The sequence below is a fragment of the Pithys albifrons genome, chromosome 8 (assembly GCF_047495875.1).
Source record: "Pithys albifrons albifrons isolate INPA30051 chromosome 8, PitAlb_v1, whole genome shotgun sequence".
Lineage (NCBI taxonomy): Eukaryota > Metazoa > Chordata > Aves > Passeriformes > Thamnophilidae > Pithys > Pithys albifrons.
The window spans coordinates 39,492,525-39,512,968 of record NC_092465.1 but is presented as its reverse complement, the minus strand read 5'-3'; the positions used below and the strand labels follow the sequence as shown (position 1 = coordinate 39,512,968).

At 54.8% G+C, this 20,444-nt stretch overlaps 1 protein-coding gene across 3 annotated transcripts in view; it reads right to left on the bottom strand.

The window, feature by feature from the left end:
• Positions 1-9,936, bottom strand: part of DIP2A (disco interacting protein 2 homolog A) — a 113,511-nt gene extending 103,575 nt beyond the window's left edge. For all 3 annotated transcript variants that reach the window (XM_071562896.1, XM_071562897.1, XM_071562898.1), the window contains exon 1: positions 9,718-9,936. In XM_071562896.1, coding sequence (XP_071418997.1) covers positions 9,718-9,820 — 103 coding nt within the window. In that variant the 5' untranslated portion in view covers positions 9,821-9,936. The remainder of the gene's footprint in view (positions 1-9,717) is intronic.
• Positions 9,937-20,444: the final 10,508 nt, after the last annotated feature.

Below are 20,444 nucleotides of genomic sequence, written 5' to 3'. Positions count from 1 at the left end.
ACACATCCTGGGGCACAGCTCAAAATTAGGCATCAAGTGGCTATTAATTCACCTCACTATTTACAAATACTCACTAAGGAAAGGTAAAGCCTCCAAAAAAATCTTGTGGGTTTTCACCAGCACTGTACACAGAATCCCAGACTATTCTGAGCTGGGAGGGACCCACAAGGATCATCAAGTCCAACTCTTAAGTCAATGGCCCACAGGGGGGATTGAACCCATGACCTTGGCATTGTTACAGTCAAGTTTTAACCAACTGAGCTCATCTCAGGGTCTTCAAATCCCTTTTCTGAAAGCAAAACATAAGGAAAAACCTTTACTGAGCTCCCATCCCAGAAAACAGCCAATGTTCTTTGCAAAATGAAGTAATTGCCACCAAATTCTACAAAATGAAAAATCCACCAAATGGAAATGCCACCCAATCAACCGAGACGCCACCCAATCCAAACCCCACCCAATCCAAACCCCACCCAATTCTCAAATGAAACTTCAGTAGTTTTGTCAGACAACATGTAACTGCAACCAAACATTTTCCCTCTTCCTGACCCTGTGCTGTCCCATCACCTGTCTGAGGCTCCCTTGGCAACCACCTTCCAGCATTTTAACACTTCCTATTCCTTAAATGTATGGTGGGAATCTCACAGTGTGGGACTTCGACAGATTATTAAATTCTGTTATTAAATTCTGGTTGGACAACAGGAGCTGATGTGGATGGAACTGAAGCACCCCAGAGACACACAAAGCACCTCCCAGAACAAGCTTCCATTTCTCCAGAAACAAATTCCTTCCCAAACCCCACTGGATCAAACACTGAGTTGATTGGGATTTTCACTGCATGGGGTGAATCCCAGACCTGAGGGACATGAAGATATCCTGATCTATGGGAGCTTTTATATTTCAGGTTCTAAGAAGACAAAGCACTGCTACAAGCAGGAAGGTCTCTGGATGATTCCAGGCTGGATCCAGGACAGAGTGAAGGAAGAGCCATATGGATGGATTCAGGCAGATGCCATAAAATGTATTTTGGGGATGGATTCATCTTGCAGCAAAGTTGAAATATTGGCACCCTCCTTCATCCTTCTGCCCTCAACCCAATCCAGCTCTGAAGCCATCTGGCTGTACTAGGGAAAAGGAAGAAAAATAAAATTTTAGCCACAGGGAATTAAATAAAAACCAGAAAAAGAGATGATTTACATGATGAGTAATCAGGCATTGGAATGGGCTGCCCAGAGAGGGGGTGGATTCCCCATTCCTGGAGGTTTTTCAGCTGAGCTTGGCCGTGGCACTGAGTGCCATGATCTGGTAAAGGGACTGGAGTTGGACCAAGGGTTGAACTTGATGATCTCGGAGGGCTTTTCCAACCCAATCAATTCTATGATTCTACATCTACCTTCATAATATCACAGTATCATTTAAAAGTTTCTTTTCAGTGTCCAAAAATAACAAATTCTAGACAGGGCAGACTTTTGTCAGACACCAGTGGAACACTGAACAAGAAATCCCTGCTGGTGAAGGGCTGAGGCCCAACCAGATTCAAGGGCTCTCCAAGTTCTTCAAGGGATAGACACAGAGATAATCAAAATAAGGTAATGTTTGACCCAGAAGATGAAGAGCTGCTTCCTTCTTCACTGAACTGGAAATTGCACAACCTTCAACACAGGAGAACAACCACAAAAATCCCTGGATTTGTCAAAGTGGTAGAAGGAGACAATTAAGTTTCGGAAGCTTTAATGACACAACCACACATTTCAACTTGGTCTCCTGAGTTTGGCATTGCAGAATTGATTTTTCTTCAACCAAACACTCAATTTTCCTACTGGACTCCATCACCTCAGAGGTCTTTTCCAGCCTAAATAATTCTAATTTCTGTCTGCAATTAAAAAACTCAGGTGATCACACCAGGTTTTGTTTCCTTGTGCCAAGAAACTGCCAAATATTTTGATCCTTATTCCAAGGTAAATACCCAGGTTCTTAATAATCAAATGCCTGCCACGTAATCAGAGAGACTGACATGTTTTGTCTCTTTGCATAATTAAAAAAAGCTTTTTTTCCAGTAACAGAAGATGCCACAGCCCTTCCTCAATGAAATGACATTTCAGAAGAACAGTTTATTCCTTAAAAAAAAACAAAAAAAAAAAAAACAAAAAAACCCCACCCCAACAGCATTTTAAGTAGCAAATGGCAAAAAAAGAGTCATTTTGTGTTCTCAAGACTAAGAGAGCTTGATTTAGGTATGGGGGAAAGACAGGGAGGTGGGACACAGGACAGTGGGGAATTTTATAAAGGTTTATTCACTCCATAAGTGCATTAAGGGTTTTAAGGAAAACTTTTGCACAAGAACACCTTGAAAAAAAAGTATTTCATTTAGTTTTCTTGAAGTACAGGTTGCCATCACACTCTTGTTCTTGTTCCTTGACAAAGCAGCATATAAAATAACCCCAAGATTTCTACTCAAACACAGGGAAGAGATTAAATCAAAACACTGGTGAACTGCATCAGAAATCCAAAACACAACCAAAAAAGCCCCAACTGGAGGAGTCTGAAATTCTGCTTTGATTGGAAAGCAAGTTGATGACCCAGTTCTCCTGGTTGGGCATTTTCTGGTTCCTCACAGTGATAAAAAGGCAGTGGATTTAGTCCCTTAGTCCTTTTATTCTCTAAATATATCAGCATCACTCTTAAGTTGGAAGCCACAGACAAGAGAGTAAGCCTGGATGTCCTTCTGCAGGTCCTTACCACTCATGTTGTTTCATTAGAAATAATTGGGGGTAAAAAGTGTAAAGATGCTCCCAGCTAAGCCTGGACACACCTTGTTCATCCTCCCAATATTCCAGAAGGTGGGAAAGAAAATGGGGGAGGGAAAGAGAACACAGTAACAGTGATGGAAAATGAATCTGATGGGGGAGTGGGGATGGGAGGGAAAGGGAAGGAGTGTCACAGATGGAAACCAAAACCAAGCCATTATTCCACCCCTACAACAGTTGCTTTCCAACATGGTTGCTGATATTTTAGGTGACCTTAAGAAGAGGCCCTAAACCGCTTCTCTCTACTTTCCAAAATGCAGGGGAGAATAAAAAACAAAATCTGCTCTGATCGTTCAGCCCATCAAGACAAAAGAAAACGGGTCAATTTGTTTTACTCTCCCAATGCAGAAGGTTAAGGGGACTTTGAACTCTTCCTGCCACCACCTCTTAAAGCTCTAGTTTATGAATTAATTCTACTGCAGACAAGGGGAGGTTTGGATAAAACCTCTGCTGCACAACATCCCCACAGGTGAATGAGCAGGGACCACCTGCTCCTTTTTTGAGGAAAAAAAATTCCTTGAAAATAAAGAATCCCTTCGGTAGGGGAACCATGAATGGCTTGCAATGGTCACTACTCCAGTGGGATGGAGTTCAACAAGGCCAAGTGCAGGTCCTGCCCTTTGGCCACCCCAACCCCCTGCAGCGCTCCAGGCTGGGCACAGAGTGGCTGGAGAGCAGCCAGGCAGAGGGACCTAGGGGGACTGAGGGACAGGAAGCTCAACAGGAGCCAACAGTGTGCCCAGGTGGCCAAGAAGGCCAAGGGGATCCTGGCCTGGATCCAAACTAGCGTGGCCAGAAGGCCCAGGTCAGTGACCCTTCCCCTGGACTCTGCCTTGGGGAGGCCACACCTTGAGTGCTGTGTTCAGTTCTGGGCCCCTCAGTTGAGGCAAGAGATCGGGGGGCTGGAGCAGGGCCAGAGAAGAGCAACAAGGCTGGAGAGGGGACTGGATGTGGCACTGAGCGTCCTCTTAAACACCTCCAGGGGCAGAGATTCCACCATGTCTTGATCCAACCCTACTGTGATCACCAGCCCAGGGCACTCTGTGATCACTCTGTGCCCTGGGCTGGTGATCACAGTAGGGTTGGATCAAGGGTTGGACTTGATAATCTCAGAGGTCTCCTCCAACCCAACTGAGAAGAGAAGAGCAACGAGGCTGGAGAAGGGACTGGAGCACAAGTGCTGTGGGGAGAGGCTGAGGGAGCTGGGGGTGTTTAGCCTGGAGAAGAGGAGGCTCAGAGGTGACCTCAGCACTGTCTGGAACTGCCTGAAGGGAAGTTCTGGCCAGGTGGGGGTTGGTCTCTTCTCCCAGACACTCAGCAATAGGACAAGGGGGCACGATGGGCTCAAGCTCTGCCAGGGGAAATTGAAGCTGGAGATCAGAAAAAACTTGTTTGCAGAGAGAGTGCTCAGGCATTGGAATGGGCTGCATTCCCCATGCCTGGAGGTTTTTCAACTGAGCTTGGCCGTGGCACTGAGTGCCATGATCTGGTAAAGGGACTGGAGTTGGCCCAAGGGTTGGACTTGATGATCTCGGAGGTCTTTTCCAACCCAATCCATTCTATGATACTCTAGCCACAGGACTGTCCTATAACAAATAAATAACTAAATAAATCAAACCCTGCCTCCCTCTGAACTGTTTCAGTGACAGACACACCAAAGGACACGAGGGAGGCTGAAGGACACCAGGCAGGTGTCAAGAGCTGTGAGAGCAAAGCTCTGTGGGCTCCCTCAGTCCCCCCTGGGCATTTGGCAGTCCCAGGGACCAGCACACAATTAACAGTTTCTGCTGCAGAGCCCAGAAATGGAGCAGGGAAGACTCTGCAGGTCAAGTTCCACAGACTGCCATCTGTGCCCAGCAGTTCTTCTCACTGACAGTCTTCATTTCCAAGGATTAAAATGAGAGTAGGAGACTTCCAGAACAGAAAATTACCACTTTAAGACCAGAGAAAACTCCCAAATACTATCCCTCTATCACCAAAGTAATAAGACGTGGAAGTGTGTGCCTGTCTCTCTCCCTCAACTGATTTCACACACAGAAATTTAGTACCACATCAACACTGTCAGTGTAAGAAAAGCACTGAAACTTTTCAGCTCTACCTTTAGGTTTTGTAAGGGTGTTCTGACAAAAAAAAGTATTATTTTATGAATTTATTTAAAAAATCCCAATATATTATTATCACAAAACATATTTGCTGGAATATTTGCAGTAGCCAAAAATGTCAAATATTAAATACCTTTAATTGTTTTCAGGAAATACTTCATAGCTGATACTTGATTCTACTCAGGAATTACCTGCAATACCTCAAAACATGCCAAAAAAAACCCCCAAAAACCACAAAGGAGGGGGGGAAAACTCAAAACAGAAAACAAAAAAACAAACAAACGAAAAAAAAAAAACCAACAAAAAAACCAGGGAAAACTTCCTTGTCTCACTCACAAATTCTTCATTTCTTAAATGGGAAATAAAAGCTGGAATTAAACCATGTGAGAGGCAGCTTTCAGTCCAGATGTGAACATCTGGAACCAGAGCAACCTGCACATTGAGCTCTCCATCTCAACTGGATTGTTTGAAAGTCAACATTAAAATTCAACCAGCAGCAATGTGGTGGGAGCTGGGAAATGAACACCCCAAATAAACCCAGAAATCAGGTTATAATTGAGCTGGGAAGGCACAGGACAGGACATTTCTATCTCAGGACTAATCCTGAAGCCTGTTTGATAAAACCACTCACAGCAGCATTGCCCATCTGGTGGAACAATGAGAGAGATATGAACTAACAGCAGGAAATATCTGTTTAGAGTTTCACAGAATCACAGAATGGACTGCGTTGGAAGAGACCTTCGAGATCATCAAGTCCAACCCTTGGTCCCACTCCAGTCCCTTTACCAGATCATGGCACTCAGTGCCATGGCCAAGCTCAGTTGAAAAACCTCCAGGGATGGGGAGTCCACCCCCTCTCTGGGCAGCCCATTCCAATGCCTGAGCACTCTCTCTGCAAACAAGTTTTTTCTGCTCTCCAACTTCAATTTCCCCTGGCAGAGCTTGAGCCCATCGTGCCCCCTTGTCCTATTGCTGAGTGTCTGGGAGAAGAGACCAACCCCCACCTGGCCAGAACTTCCCTTCAGCTCAGTTCTTATAAAGCATTAAGGTTGGAAAAGACCTCCAAGATCAGCAAGTCCAAAATAAGACCTGCCCATAAAGTCCTTGCCAACAGAAGAAAACCCAAATGCACATTTTTAACGTTTAAAGCTGAATAGAAATTCAGACAAAAGAAGTTTTGCACCATTCCCACACTGGTCAGACACAACCTCAGAGTCTGTACACACACATTTTTCTGTCCTCAGCATTTAATGAACACAAACCCTACAATGTAGATCCAAATGGGCTGAGTCTGAGCAGACCCAGACAGCAACAAGCATCAAAAATTCCCAAGAAAAGAAATATATGTTGTTCTAAGTCCCTGAGGGCACTGCCACGACCAACAGTTCTAGAAAAAAAAGCCACCACAAGTTGACACCAGGTCCTTTTTGCTACATGGACACACAGCACAGACTGATCTTTGACTATTTCTATGTATCTTGCCCTTAGACAAGCAAGGAACAAGCAAAGCATCTCCCAGCACAAATAACCAGCAAAAAATTCCCCAATTCCACACCCCAAGGCTTAGAGGAATAAAAGTGAAGCTGCTCAAATGTTGCCCTACTCTCTTCAGAAAGAGCTCTTTGAACCTCAGGCGTTATTTGGGCCCAGAAAGGGCTTCATGATCTCTCAAGGTTTTCTCTGTTACCCAAAATATGCATTTCATTCCATAAGCCAGCAAATTATAGCGAAGTGCCATGGAAAAAAACTGCAGCAGAAAAACTGGGAAAGCTCTGAAAAGAATAAAAATAAGAAGCTTTTTGCACAACAGAACAGTCCAAAACTGTTTCAAGGCATGGCTTTCAACTGATTGTCCATGTTTCTCAAAAAGGTTGTGGCAGATCTCTTAAGTTTTCTTAATAAGATGCACTGATATTTTTTCCAACCAGAAAGAAATGACAGCGTTGATGCAACAAAGCATCACAGCAGCATCATTCTAAGGGAATGTTTTGACCCCCAACTAGTAATTTTCTAGAAGGACACAATCAATGCCAATGAAGAGCAAGATCTTGGGAAAGTGAGGGATCTATAACAGTGCAATTGGAATTTCAAGATGAGCTGGCATTCCATCCCCATCCAAAACTCTTCTCAGCCAAATGCTTTATTTAGGATTTTGATTGCCTTTAGAAAGTCCTGATGTGTTTGTGCCTCCATTTATTCCTCTCCACATCTACACAGAAATGCTGTTCCCAACTTTTGCTACAACAACCTGGGGCAAAGTCAAAGGAAAAGATTAATCATCTTGCTGATTTATTTATTTATAGGTGAAAATAAGATAATCAAAGAGAACAGATGTTGCTCCTCCCTCAGCACAGCACATACAACACTTCAACTAACAAAGCACACAGATAAATTAGAAAGCAACTTGCTCTCACATTTCTTCTTTTCTTTTTCTGCCTTCACACTTCCTCTCAGATGATGGGAACATCCTCCCAAGTACTGACCTTCTCTAACTGATGGTATAAGAAATCTTAGATTGCTGTTCCTTCCTCTCCACATGAGCAAGTTCTGAGCGTTAACGATGGAGGGGGCCATTAAAAGCTGCACATACAAACCTCAAGCAATGGCAGGACATGAGCACACAATGTACTTACAGGTGTTGAAGAACTACTTGCAAATGCTTTCAAGTCTTTGAGGAAAGGCAGAAAAGGAGTCTCATAAACTAAATCTGGTCAAGAAATTTGAGCTCCCATTACCACTTTATCCAAGCACTTCATTAATCCAGCAGCTCCACAGGAATACACTTTCCACCTCAGACCCAGCACACCAGGGCAGTTTGCACAGGTGTTTTTCACAGGTGTTTCACAGGTTTAACACACTGGTAAAAAATACTCCATCAGCTGAACAAACAAACAGTCAGGAATGCCAGAGCAGAGGAAAATCCTGTCCAACCAGGACATGCCAGCAGGAACACAGGGAAGAATCACAGAATCCCAGACTATTCTGAGTTGGAAGGGACCCACAAGGATCATCAAGCCCAACTCTTAAATCAGTGGCCCACACAGGGGATTGAACCCATGACCTTGGCATTGTTACAACCAAGTTTTAACCAACTGAGAGCCACCATGCCCAGAGTCGCTGGGAAGGGAAAGCACACAGTGCCAGCAGAGCACAGCCCAAGGAATTCCTCTTGCACAAGCACCAGGGCATGCCAGGCACTGCTTCCCACATGCAGCGACAAGTTCCACCTGGACAACTCAGTCACCCATCCCACACCTTCCCCACCTCTGCTCCAGAGGTTCCAGGCTGGAGGCAAGGACAGCACACCCGGGAACGGTTCCCCAGGCTGGAGGCAAGGACAGCACACCCGGGAACGGTTCCCCAGGCTGGAGGCAAGGACAGCACACCTGGGAATCATTTCCCAAACCATGACCCGAGTCAGACAGTGTGAAATAACCCCAGCTGTGCCCACCTCAACATGCTAATTTAAATCCTGCAACACCTGAGGAGAGGAAGAAATGCTCCCAGGACCATAGATGGCATTAACAGCTTTTTAGTTCTTCTGGTTTTAGCTCTTCTACTCCCATGTGCAGCCTGACAAGGAGGAAAATCAGTATCTGCTCCCAGAAAATGCTGCCTCAGTTACCTCTGACTGCAGGACAGGCCATGCCAAGGAACCAACACCCAAAAACATTTTCCCCAGCCCTTCACTACGATACCAAGTGTAACTCCCACTGCAGTCACGGGAGGGCTGTTACCACCAAACACCAGCCTGGGGGTGGAAGGGAAGGGACAGCTCCTTTTGGGGGCTGAAAACACATGGAATGGTCACAGTGATCCTTTGCCTGGCATTAAATTTTTCCACCTCTGACCAAGCGGTCATTAATGCAGGGCTGGATCCCCCTGCTCTGGAGCCAGGCTGGGAGAGCTGGGGATGTTCACCTGGAGAAGGGAAGGCTCCAAGGAGATCTGAGACCCCCTTTCAGGGCCTAAAGGGGCTCCAGGAGAGCTGGAGAGGGTTCTGGGACAAGAGATGGAAGGACAGGACACTGGGAATGGCTTCCCACTGTCAGAGGGAATGGTTAGGTGGAATATTGGGAAGGAATTCCTCCCTGTGAGGCTGCTGAGGTGCTGGAATGGATTTTTCCAGAGAAGCTGTGGCTGTCCCATTCCTGGAAGTGTCCAAGGCCAGGCTGGAGCAACCTGGGCTAGTGGTAGGTGTCCCTGCCCATGGCAGGGGGTGGAACAAGACGAGCTTTAAGGTTCCAAGCCAAACCATCCTGCAATCCTGTGGTCCTACAGAAACGGAGCGAACACATCCCCACATTGCTGCCTGTGCACACACGGACAAACAAAATCCTTGGACATTCACGAGCGATGCAGAGCAAGAGGTTTAAGATGTCAGCCACAGCCAGGAAGGGCTATGAAAACTAAACAAGATTTGTCTTTCGCGAGTATCCAGCTGCCTGGCCCTTGGGAAGCGCTCCCGTCCCGAGCCCGCAGGGATGGTGGAGCCGCTCCGGGATCCCATTCCCAGTTTCCCAGCACCAGTTTCCCGGTCCCCGGTTCTCGTTCCCCGGTCCCCGTTCCTCTGCCCCGGGCCGGCCCAGCCCCGCACCGTGCCCCGGGCCGGCCCAGCTCCGCACCGTGCCCCGGGCCGGCCCAGCCCCGCACACAACCCCGGGTCCAGCCCCGCACACAGTCCCAGGCCCAGTCCCGCACGGTGCCCCGGGCCCAGCCCCGCACGGTGCCCCGGGCCCAGCCCCGCACGGTGCCCCGGGCCCAGCCCCGCACGGTGCCCCGGGCCCAGCCCCGCACACAGCCCCGCTCACCCTCTGACAGCTCCAGCTCCAGCTCGGCCAGGCTCTCCCGCACCTCGGGCGGCAGCGGCACCGGCGCGGCCTCCAGCGCGCACCCCCCGCGCTCCGCAGCCATGGCCGGAGCCGCCGCCCAGCCAGGCCGAGGCCGCTGCCGCAGGGGGGCCGGGAGGGACCGAGGGAAGGGAGCGATGAACGAGGGAAGGAGGAGCCGCCAGCCCCACCGCCCCGCGCAGCCGCTGCCGCAGCCGGGCCGGGCCGCGGGGAGGGGCCGCGGCAGGGCCCGCCCCATCCCATCGGATCCTGCCGCCGCCCCGCCCCATCCCGTCTCGTCCCGTCCCATCCCATCACATCCCATCCCATCGCATCCCGTCCCATCAGATCCTGCCGCCGCCCCGCCCCAGCCCAGCCCAGCCCAGCCCAGCCCGCCGCTCCAGCCCGCGGCCGCCGGTCTCCTTCGCTCTTCCCTTTCCCCTTCCTCTCGTTTCCCCTTCTTTCCCTTCCCTTTCCCCCACCCGTCCCCTTCCTTCCCTTTCCCTTTTCGTTTCTCCTTCCTCTTTCCCTTTTCCCTTCTCCTTCCTCTTTTCCCTTCTCCTTCCTCTTTTCCCTTCTCCTTCCTCTTTTCCCTTCTCCCCTCTCCATCCTCTTTTCCCTTCTCCTTCCTCTTTCCCTTCTCCCCTCTCCTTCCTCTTTTCCCTTCTCCTTCCTCTTTCCCTTCTCCCCTCTCCTTCCTCTTTTCCCTTCTCCTCCCTCTTTTCCCTTCTCCTTCCTCTTTCCCTTCTCCTTCCTCTTTCCCTTCTCCTTCCTCTTTTCCCTTCTCCTTCCTCTTTTCCCTTCTCCTTCCTCTTTTCCCTTCTCCTTCCTCTTTCCCTTCTCCTTCCTCTTTTCCTTCTCCCCTCTCCATCCTCTTTCCCTTCTCCTTCCTCTTTTCCCTTCTCCTTCCTCTTTCCCTTCTCCTTCCTCTTTTCCCTTCTCCTTCCTCTTTCCCTTCTCCCTTCTCCTTCCTCTTTTCCCTTCTCCTTCCTCTTTCCCTTTTCCCTTCTCCTTCCTCTTTCCCTTCTCCCCTCTCCTTCCTCTTTCCCTTCTCCCCTCTCCTTCCTCTTTTCCCTTCTCCTTCCTCTTTCCCTTCTCCTTCCTCTTTCCCTTCTCCTTCCTCTTTTCCCTTCTCCTTCCTCTTTTCCCTTCTCCTTCCTCTTTCCCTTCTCCTTCCTCTTTTCCCTTCTCCTTCCTCTTTCCCTTCTCCCCTCTCCTTCCTCTTTCCCTTCTCCTTCCTCTTTCCCTTCTCCTTCCTCTTTCCCTTCTCCTTCCTCTTTTCCCTTCTCCTCCCTCTTTTCCCTTCTCCTTCCTCTTTCCCTTCTCCTTCCTCTTTTCCCTTCTCCTTCCTCTTTTCCCTTCTCCTTCCTCTTTTCCTTCTCCCCTCTCCATCCTCTTTTCCCTTCTCCTTCCTCTTTCCCTTCTCCTTCCTCTTTCCCTTCTCCCTTCTCCTTCCTCTTTTCCCTTCTCCTTCCTCTTTTCCCTTCTCCTTCCTCTTCTCCTTCCTCTTCTCCCTTCTCCTTCCTCTTCTCCCTTCTCCTTCCTCTTCTCCCTTCTCCTTCCACTTTTCCCTTTTCCCTTCTCCTTCCTCTTTTCCCTTCTCCTTCCTCTTTTCCTTCTCCCCTCTCCATCCTCTTTTCCCTTCTCCTTCCTCTTTCCCTTCTCCTTCCTCTTTCCCTTCTCCCTTCTCCTTCCTCTTTTCCCTTCTCCTTCCTCTTTTCCCTTCTCCTTCCTCTTCTCCTTCCTCTTCTCCCTTCTCCTTCCTCTTCTCCCTTCTCCTTCCTCTTCTCCCTTCTCCTTCCACTTTTCCCTTTTCCCTTCTCCTTCCTCTTCTCCCTTCTCCTTCCTCTTCTCCCTTCTCCTTCCTCTTCTCCTTCCTCTTCTCCTTCCTCTTCTTCCTCTTCTCCCTTCTCCTTCCTCTGCCCCTTCTCCTTCCTCTTTCCTTCCCCCCTGCTCTGCTGAAATCACTTCCTAAAATTACCAAAACTACCTTTTCCCTTCCCGTTTCTTCCTCCCAACACCAAACAGGAGCTGTGACCGAGCCTGAGCCACCCCAGCCCACGGCATGTCCCAGGGCAGGGCATGCAGCCTGTCCATGGCACAGAATTCCACGCTGGGAGCCTGGATGGAAAGTGGTGCCTGGGACTGAAGGAAAGAGGGAAAGGAAAAGGAAGGGAAGGGAAGGTGCGGGAAGGGAAGGTGCGGGAAGGGAAGGTGCGGGAAGGGAAGGTGCGGGAAGGTGCGGGAAGGTGCGGGAAGGTGCGGGAAGGTGCGGGAAGGGAAGGTGCGGGAAGGGAAGGTGCGGGAAGGGAAGGTGCGGGAAGGGAAGGGAAGGTGCGGGAAGGTGCGGGAAGGTGCGGGTAGGTGCGGGAAGGGAAGGTGCGGGAAGGTGCGGGAAGGTGCGGGAAGGTGCGGGAAGGTGCGGGAAGGGAAGGTGCGGGAAGGTGCGGGAAGGGAAGGGAAGGGAAGGGAAGGGAAGGGAAGGTGCGGGAAGGGAAGGGAAGGGAAGGGAAGGGAAGGGAAGGGAAGGGAAGGGAAGGGAAGGGAAGGGAAGGGAAGGGAAGGGAAGGGAAGGGAAGGGAAGGGAAGGGAAGGTGCGGGAAGGGAAGGGAAAGGAAGGGAAGGGAAGGGAAGGTGCGGGAAGGGAAGGGAAGGTGCGGGAAGGGAAGGGAAGGGAAGGGAAGGGAAGGTGCGGGAAGGGAAGGGAAGGGAAGGGAAGGGAAGGTGCGGGAAGGTGCGGGAAGGGAAGGTGCGGGAAGGTGCGGGAAGGGAAGGTGCGGGAAGGTGCGGGAAGGGAAGGTGCGGGAAGGTGCGGGAAGGGAAGGTGCGGGAAGGGAAGGTGCGGGAAGGTGCGGGAAGGGAAGGTGCGGGAAGGGAAGGGAAGGTGCGGGAAGGGAAGGGAAGGGAAGGGAAGGTGCGGGAAGGGAAGGGAAGGGAAGGGAAGGGAAGGGAAGGGAAGGGAAGGGAAGGGAAGGGAAGGGAAGGGAAGGGAAGGGAAGGGAAGGGAAGGGAAGGTGCGGGAAGGGAAGGGAAGGGAAGGGAAGGGAAGGGAAGGGAAGGGAAGGGAAGGGAAGGGAAGGGAAGGGAAGGGAAGGGAAGGGAAGGTGTGGGAAGGGAAGGGAAGGTGCGGGAAGGGAAGGGAAGGTGCGGGAAGGGAAGGGAAGGGAAGGGAAGGGAAGGGAAGGGAAGGGAAGGGAAGGGAAGGGAAGGGAAGGTGCGGGAAGGGAAGGTGCGGGAAGGTGCGGGAAGGGAAGGGAAGGGAAGGTGCGGGAAGGGAAGGGAAGGGAAGGGAAGGGAAGGGGCGGGAAGGGAAGGTGCGGGAAGGGAAGGTGCGGGAAGGGAAGGGAAGGTGCGGGAAGGGAAGGGAAGGTGCGGGAAGGTGCGGGAAGGTGCGGGAAGGTGCGGGAAGGTGCGGGAAGGTGCGGGAAGGGAAGGTGCGGGAAGGTGCGGGAAGGGAAGGTGCGGGAAGGTGCGGGAAGGTGCGGGAAGGTGCGGGAAGGTGCGGGAAGGGAAGGGAAGGTGCGGGAAGGTGCGGGAAGGTGCGGGAAGGTGCGGGAAGGGAAGGTGCGGGAAGGGAAGGGAAGGTGCGGGAAGGTGCGGGAAGGGAAGGGAAGGTGCGGGAAGGTGCGGGAAGGTGCGGGAAGGGAAAGGAAGGGAAGGGAAGGGAAGGGAAGGGAAGGGAAGGGAAGGGAAGGGAAGGGAAGGGAAGGGAAGGGAAGGGAAGGGAAGGGAAGGGAAGGGAAGGGAAGGGAAGGGAAGGGAAGGGAAGGGAAGGGAAGGTGCGGGAAGGGAAGGGAAGGGAAGGGAAGGGAAGGGAAGGGAAGGGAAGGGAAGGGAAGGGAAGGGAAGGGAAGGGAAGGGAAGGTGCGGGAAGGGAAGGGAAGGTGCGGGAAGGTGCGGGAAGGGAAGGTGCGGGAAGGGAAGGTGCGGGAAGGGAAGGGAAGGTGCGGGAAGGTGCGGGAAGGGAAGGGAAGGTGCGGGAAGGTGCGGGAAGGGAAGGGAAGGTGCGGGAAGGGAAGGGAAGGGAAGGGAAGGGAAGGGAAGGGAAGGGAAGGGAAGGGAAGGGAAGGGAAGGGAAGGGAAGGGAAGGTGCGGGAAGGGAAGGGAAGGGAAGGGAAGGTGCGGGAAGGGAAGGGAAGGTGCGGGAAGGGAAGGGAAGGGAAGGGAAGGTGCGGGAAGGGAAGGGAAGGGAAGGGAAGGGAAGGGAAGGGAAGGGAAGGGAAGGGAAGGGAAGGGAAGGGAAGGGAAGGGAAGGTGCGGGAAGGGAAGGTGCGGGAAGGGAAGGTGCGGGAAGGGAAGGGGCGGGAAGGGAAGGTGCGGGAAGGTGCGGGAAGGGAAGGTGCGGGAAGGTGCGGGAAGGTGCGGGAAGGGAAGGTGCGGGAAGGGAAGGTGCGGGAAGGGAAGGTGCGGGAAGGGAAGGGAAGGGAAGGTGCGGGAAGGGAAGGGAAGGGAAGGGAAGGGAAGGGAAGGGAAGGGAAGGGAAGGTGCGGGAAGGGAAGGGAAGGTGCGGGAAGGTGCGGGAAGGGAAGGGAAGGTGCGGGAAGGGAAGGGAAGGGAAGGGAAGGGAAGGGAAGGGAAGGGAAGGGAAGGGAAGGGAAGGGAAGGCGCGGGAAGGGAAGGCGCGGGAAGGCGCGGGAAGGCGCGGGAAGGGAAGGGAAGGGAAGGGAAGGGAAGGGAAGGGAAGGGAAGGGAAGGGAAGGGAAGGGAAGGGAAGGGAAGGGAAGGGAAGGGAAGGGAAGGGAAGGGAAGGGAAGGGATGGTGCGGGAAGGGAAGGTGCGGGAAGGTGCGGGAAGGTGCGGGAAGGGAAGGTGTGGGAAGGGAAGGTGCGGGAAGGGAAGGGAAGGTGCGGGAAGGGAAGGGAAGGTGCGGGAAGGGAAGGGAAGGTGCGGGAAGGGAAGGGAAGGGAAGGGAAGGGAAGGGAAGGGAAGGGAAGGGAAGGGAAGGGAAGGGAAGGGAAGGGAAGGGAAGGGAAGGTGCGGGAAGGGAAGGTGCGGGAAGGTGCGGGAAGGGAAGGTGCGGGAAGGGAAGGTGCGGGAAGGGAAGGGAAGGGAAGGGAAGGGAAGGGAAGGGAAGGTGCGGGAAGGGAAGGGAAGGGAAGGGAAAGGAAGGGAAGGGAAGGGAAGGGAAGGGAAGGGAAGGGAAGGGAAGGGAAGGGAAGGGAAGGGAAGGGAAGGGAAGGGAAGGGAAGGGAAGGGAAGGGAAGGGAAGGGAAGGGAAGGGAAGGGAAGGGAAAGGAAGGGAAGGTGCGGGAAGGGAAGGTGCGGGAAGGGAAGGTGCGGGAAGGGAAGGTGCGGGAAGGGAAGGTGCGGGAAGGGAAGGGAAGGGAAGGGAAGGGAAGGGAAGGGAAGGGAAGGGAAGGGAAGGGAAGGGAAGGGAAGGGAAGGGAAGGGAAGGGAAGGGAAGGTGCGGGAAGGGAAGGGAAGGGAAGGTAAGGGAAGGGAAGGGAAGGGAAGGGAAGGGAAGGGAATGGAAGGGAAGGGAAGGGAAGGGAAGGGAAGGTGCGGGAAGGGAAGGGAAGGGAAGGGAAGGTGTGGGAAGGGAAGGGAAGGTGCGGGAAGGTGCGGGAAGGGAAGGTGCGGGAAGGTGCGGGAAGGGAAGGTGCGGGAAGGTGCGGGAAGGTGCGGGAAGGTGCGGGAAGGGAAGGTGCGGGAAGGGAAGGTGCGGGAAGGGAAGGTGCGGAAAGGGAAGGGAAGGTGCGGAAAGGGAAGGGAAGGGAAGGGAAGGGAAGGGAAGGGAAGGGAAGGGAAGGGAAGGGAAGGGAAGGGAAGGGAAGGGAAGGGAAGGGAAGGGAAGGGAAGGGAAGGGAAGGGAAGGGAAGGGAAGGGAAGGGAAGGGAAGGTGCGGGAAGGGAAGGTGCGGGAAGGGAAGGGAAGGTGCGGGAAGGGAAGGTGCGGGAAGGGAAGGGAAGGGAAGGGAAGGGAAGGGAAGGGAAGGGAAGGGAAGGGAAGGGAAGGTGCGGGAAGGGAAGGTGCGGGAAGGGAAGGTGCGGGAAGGGAAGTGGAGGGAAGGGAAGGGAAGGTGCGGGAAGGGAAGGGAAGGTGCGGGAAGGGAAGGTGCGGGAAGGGAAGGGAAGGTGCGGGAAGGTGCGGGAAGGTGCGGGAAGGGAAGGGAAGGGAAGGGAAGGGAAGGGAAGGGAAGGGAAGGGAAGGGAAGGGAAGGGAAGGGAAGGGAAGGGAAGGGAAGGGAAGGGAAGGGAAGGTGCGGGAAGGGAAGGGAAGGGAAGGGAAGGGAAGGGAAGGGAAGGGGGAAGGGAAGGGAAGGGAAGGGAAGGGAAGGGAAGGGAAGGTGCGGGAAAGGAAGGTGCGGGAAGGGAAGGGAAGGGAATGTGCGGGAAGGGAAGGGAAGGGAAGGGAAGGTGCGGGAAGGGAAGGTGCGGGAAGGGAAGGGAAGGTGCGGGAAGGTGCACGAAGGGAAGGGAAGGGAAGGTGCGGGAAGGGAAGGGAAGGGAAGGGAAGGGAAGGGAAGGTGCGGGAAGGTGCGGGAAGGGAAGGTGCGGGAAGGGAAGGTGCGGGAAGGGAAGGGAAGGGAAGGTGCGGGAAGGGAAGGGAAGGGAAGGGAAGGGAAGGGAAGGGAAGGGAAGGGAAGGGAAGGGAAGGAAGGGAAGGGAAGGGAAGGGAAGGGAAGGGAAGGGAAGGGAAGGGAAGGGAAGGGAAGGGAAGGGAAGGGAAGGGAAGGTGCGGGAAGGTGCGGGAAGGGAAGGTGCGGGAAGGTGCGGGAAGGGAAGGGAAGGTGCGGGAAGGGAAGGGAAGGGAAGGGAAGGGAAGGGAAGGGAAGGGAAGGGAAGGGAAGGGAAGGGAAGGGAAGGGAAGGGAAGGTGCGGGAAGGGAAGGGAAGGGAAGGTGCGGGAAGGGAAGGTGCGGGAAAGGAAGGTGCGGGAAGGGAAGGGAAGGGAAGGGAAGGGAAGGGAAGGTGCGGGAAGGGAAGGGAAGGTGCGGGAAGGGAAGGTGCGGGAAAGGAAGGTGCGGGAAGGGAAGGGAAGGGAAGGTGCGGGAAGGGAAGGTGCGGGAAGGGAAGGTGCGGGAAGGGAAGGTGCGGGAAGGGAAGGGAAGGTGCGGGAAGGGAAGGGAAGGTGCGGGAAGGGAAGGGAAGGGAAGGGAAGGGAAGGGAAGGGAAGGGAAGGGAAGGGAAGGGAAGGGAAGGGAAGGGAAGGTGCGGGAAGGGAAGGTGCGGGAAGGGAAGGGAAGGGAAGGGAAGGTGCGGGAAGGGAAGGTGCGGGAAGGGAAGGGAAGGTGCGGGAAGGGAAGGTGCGGGAAGGGAAGGGAAGGTGCGGGAAGGGAAGGGAAGGGAAGGTGCGGGAAGGGAAGGGAAGGGAAGGGAAGGGAAGGGAAGGGAAGGGAAGGGAAGGGAAGGGAAGGGAAGGGAAGGGAAGGGAAGGGAAGGGAAGGGAAGGGAAGGGAAGGGAAGGGAAGGGAAGGGAAGGGAAGGTGCGGGAAGGGAAGGTGCGGGAAAGGAAGGTGCGGGAAAGGAAGGTGCGGGAAGGGAAGGGAAGGTGCGGGAAGGGAAGGGAAGGTGCGGGAAGGGAAGGTGCGGGAAGGGAAGGGAAGGTGCGGGAAGGGAAGGTGCGGGAAGGGAAGGTGCGGGAAGGGAAGGGAAGGGAAGGGAAGGGAAGGGAAGGGAAGGGAAGGGAAGGGAAGGGAAGGGAAGGTGCAGGAAGGGAAGGTGCGGGAAGGGAAGGGAAGGTGCGGGAAGGTGCGGGAAGGGAAGGTGCGGGAAGGTGCGGGAAGGTGTGGGAAGGTGCGGGAAGGGAAGGGAAGGGAAGGGAAGGGAAGGGAAGGGAAGGGAAGGTGCAGGAAGGGAAGGGAAGGTGCGGGAAGGGAAGGGAAGGTGCGGGAAGGTGCGGGAAGGTGCGGGAAGGTGCGGGAAGGGAAGGGAAGGTGCGGGAAGGGAAGGTGCGGGAAGGTGCGGGAAGGGAAGGTGCGGGAAGGGAAGGTGCGGGAAGGGAAGGTGCGGGAAGGGAAGGGAAGGGAAGGGAAGGGAAGGGAAGGGAAGGGAAGGGAAGGGAAGGGAAGGGAAGGGAAGGGAAGGGAAGGGAAGGGAAGGGAAGGGAAGGGAAGGGAAGGGAAGGGAAGGGAAGGGAAGGGAAGGGAAGGGAAGGGAAGGGAAGGGAAGGTGCGGGAAGGTGCTGGAAGGGAAGGGAAGGGAAGGTGCGGGAAGGGAAGGTGCGGGAAGGTGCGGGAAGGGAAGGTGCGGGAAGGTGCGGGAAGGGAAGGTGCGGGAAGGGAAGGGAAGGTGCGGGAAGGGAAGGTGCGGGAAGGGAAGGTGCGGGAAGGGAAGGTGCGGGAAGGGAAGGGAAGGGAAGGGAAGGGAAGGGAAGGGAAGGGAAGGGAAGGGAAGGGAAGGGAAGGGAAGGGAAGGGAAGGGAAGGGAAGGGAAGGGAAGGGAAGGGAAGGGAAGGGAAGGGAAGGGAAGGTGCGGGAAGGGAAGGTGCGGGAAGGGAAGGGAAGGTGCGGGAAGGGAAGGTGCGGGAAGGGAAGGTGCGGGAAGGGAAGGGAAGGTGCGGGAAGGGAAGGGAAGGTGCGGGAAGGTGCGGGAAGGGAAGGGAAGGGAAGGGAAGGGAAGGGAAGGGAAGGGAAGGGAAGGGAAGGGAAGGGAAGGTGCGGGAAGGGAAGGTGCGGGAAGGGAAGGTGCGGGAAGGGAAGGGAAGGGAAGGTGCGGGAAGGGAAGGTGCGGGAAGGGAAGGGAAGGGAAGGGAAGGGAAGGGAAGGGAAGGGAAGGTGCGGGAAGGGAAGGTGCGGGAAGGGAAGGTGCGGGAAGGGAAGGTGCGGGAAGGGAAGGGAAGGGAAGGGAAGGGAAGGGAAGGGAAGGGAAGGGAAGGGAAGGGAAGGGAAGGGAAGGGAAGGGAAGGGAAGGGAAGGGAAGGGAAGGGAAGGGAAGGAAAGGGAAGGAAAGGGAAGGTGCGGGAAGGGAAGGTGCGGGAAGGGAAGGTGAGGGAAGGGAAGGGAAGGGAAGGGAAGGGAAGGGAAGGGAAGGGAAGGGAAGGGAAGGGAAGGGAAGGGAAGGGAAGGGAAGGGAAGGGAAGGGAAGGGAAGGGAAGGGAAGGGAAGGGAAGGTGCGGGAAGGGAAGGGAAGGGAAGGTGCGGGAAGGTGCGGGAAGGGAAGGTGCGGGAAGGGAAGGTGCGGGAAGGGAAGGTGCGGGAAGGGAAGGTGCGGGAAGGGAAGGTGCGGGAAGGGAAGGGAAGGGAAGGGAAGGGAAGGGAAGGGAAGGGAAGGGAAGGGAAGGGAAGGGAAGGGAAGGGAAGGGAAGGGAAGGGAAGGGAAGGGAAGGTGCGGGAAGGGAAGGTGAGGGAAGGGAAGGGAAGGGAAGGGAAGGGAAGGGAAGGGAAGGGAAGGGAAGGGAAGGGAAGGGAAGGGAAGGGAAGGGAAGGGAAGGGAAGGGAAGGGAAGGGAAGGGAAGGGAAGGGAAGGGAAGGGAAGGGAAGGGAAGGGAAGGTGCGGGAAGGGAAGGTGCGGGAAAGGAAGGTGCGGGAAGGGAAGGTGCGGGAAGGGAAGGGAAGGTGCGGGAAGGGAAGGTGCGGGAAGGGAAGGTGCGGGAAGGGAAGGGAAGGTGCGGGAAGGGAAGGGAAGGTGCGGGAAGGGAAGGGAAGGGAAGGGAAGGGAAGGGAAGGGAAGGGAAGGGAAGGGAAGGGAAGGGAAGGGAAGGGAAGGGAAGGTGCAGGAAGGGAAGGTGCGGGAAGGGAAGGGAAGGTGCGGGAAGGTGCGGGAAGGGAAGGGAAGGTGCGGGAAGGTGCGGGAAGGGAAGGGAAGGGAAGGGAAGGGAAGGGAAGGGAAGGGAAGGGAAGGGAAGGGAAGGGAAGGTGCAGGAAGGGAAGGGAAGGTGCGGGAAGGTGCGGGAAGGGAAGGGAAGGGAAGGTGCGGGAAGGTGCGGGAAGGTGCGGGAAGGGAAGGGAAGGTGCGGGAAGGGAAGGTGCGGGAAGGGAAGGGAAGGGAAGGTGCGGGAAGGGAAGGGAAGGTGCGGGAAGGGAAGGGAAGGTGCGGGAAGGTGCGGGAAGGGAAGGGAAGGGAAGGGAAGGGAAGGGAAGGGAAGGGAAGGGAAGGGAAGGGAAGGGAAGGGAAGGGAAGGGAAGGGAAGGTAAGGTGCGGGAAGGGAAGGGAAGGTGCGGGAAGGTGCGGGAAGGTGCGGGAAGGGAAGGGAAGGGAAGGGAAGGGAAGGGAAGGGAAGGGAAGGGAAGGGAAGGGAAGGGAAGGGAAGGGAAGGGAAGGGAAGGGAAGGGAAGGTAAGGTGCGGGAAGGGAAGGTGCGGGAAGGTGCTGGAAGGGAAGGGAAGGGAAGGTGCGGGAAGGGAAGGTGCGGGAAGGGAAGGGAAGGGAAGGTGCGGGAAGGTGCGGGAAGGGAAGGTGCGGGAAGGGAAGGGAAGGTGCGGGAAGGGAAGGTGCGGGAAGGGAAGGTGCGGGAAGGGAAGGGAAGGGAAGGTGCGGGAAGGGAAGGTGCGGGAAGGGAAGGGAAGGGAAGGTGCGGGAAGGGAAGGTGCGGGAACGGAAGGTGCGGGAAGGGAAGGGAAGGGAAGGGAAGGGAAGGGAAGGGAAGGGAAGGGAAGGGAAGGGAAGGGAAGGGAAGGGAAGGGAAGGGAAGGGAAGGGAAGGGAAGGGAAGGGAAGGGAAGGGAAGGGAAGGGAAGGTGCGGGAAGGGAAGGGAAGGTGCGGGAAGGGAAGGTGCGGGAAGGGAAGGTGCGGGAAGGGAAGGTGCCGGAAGGGAAGGGAAGGGAAGGTGC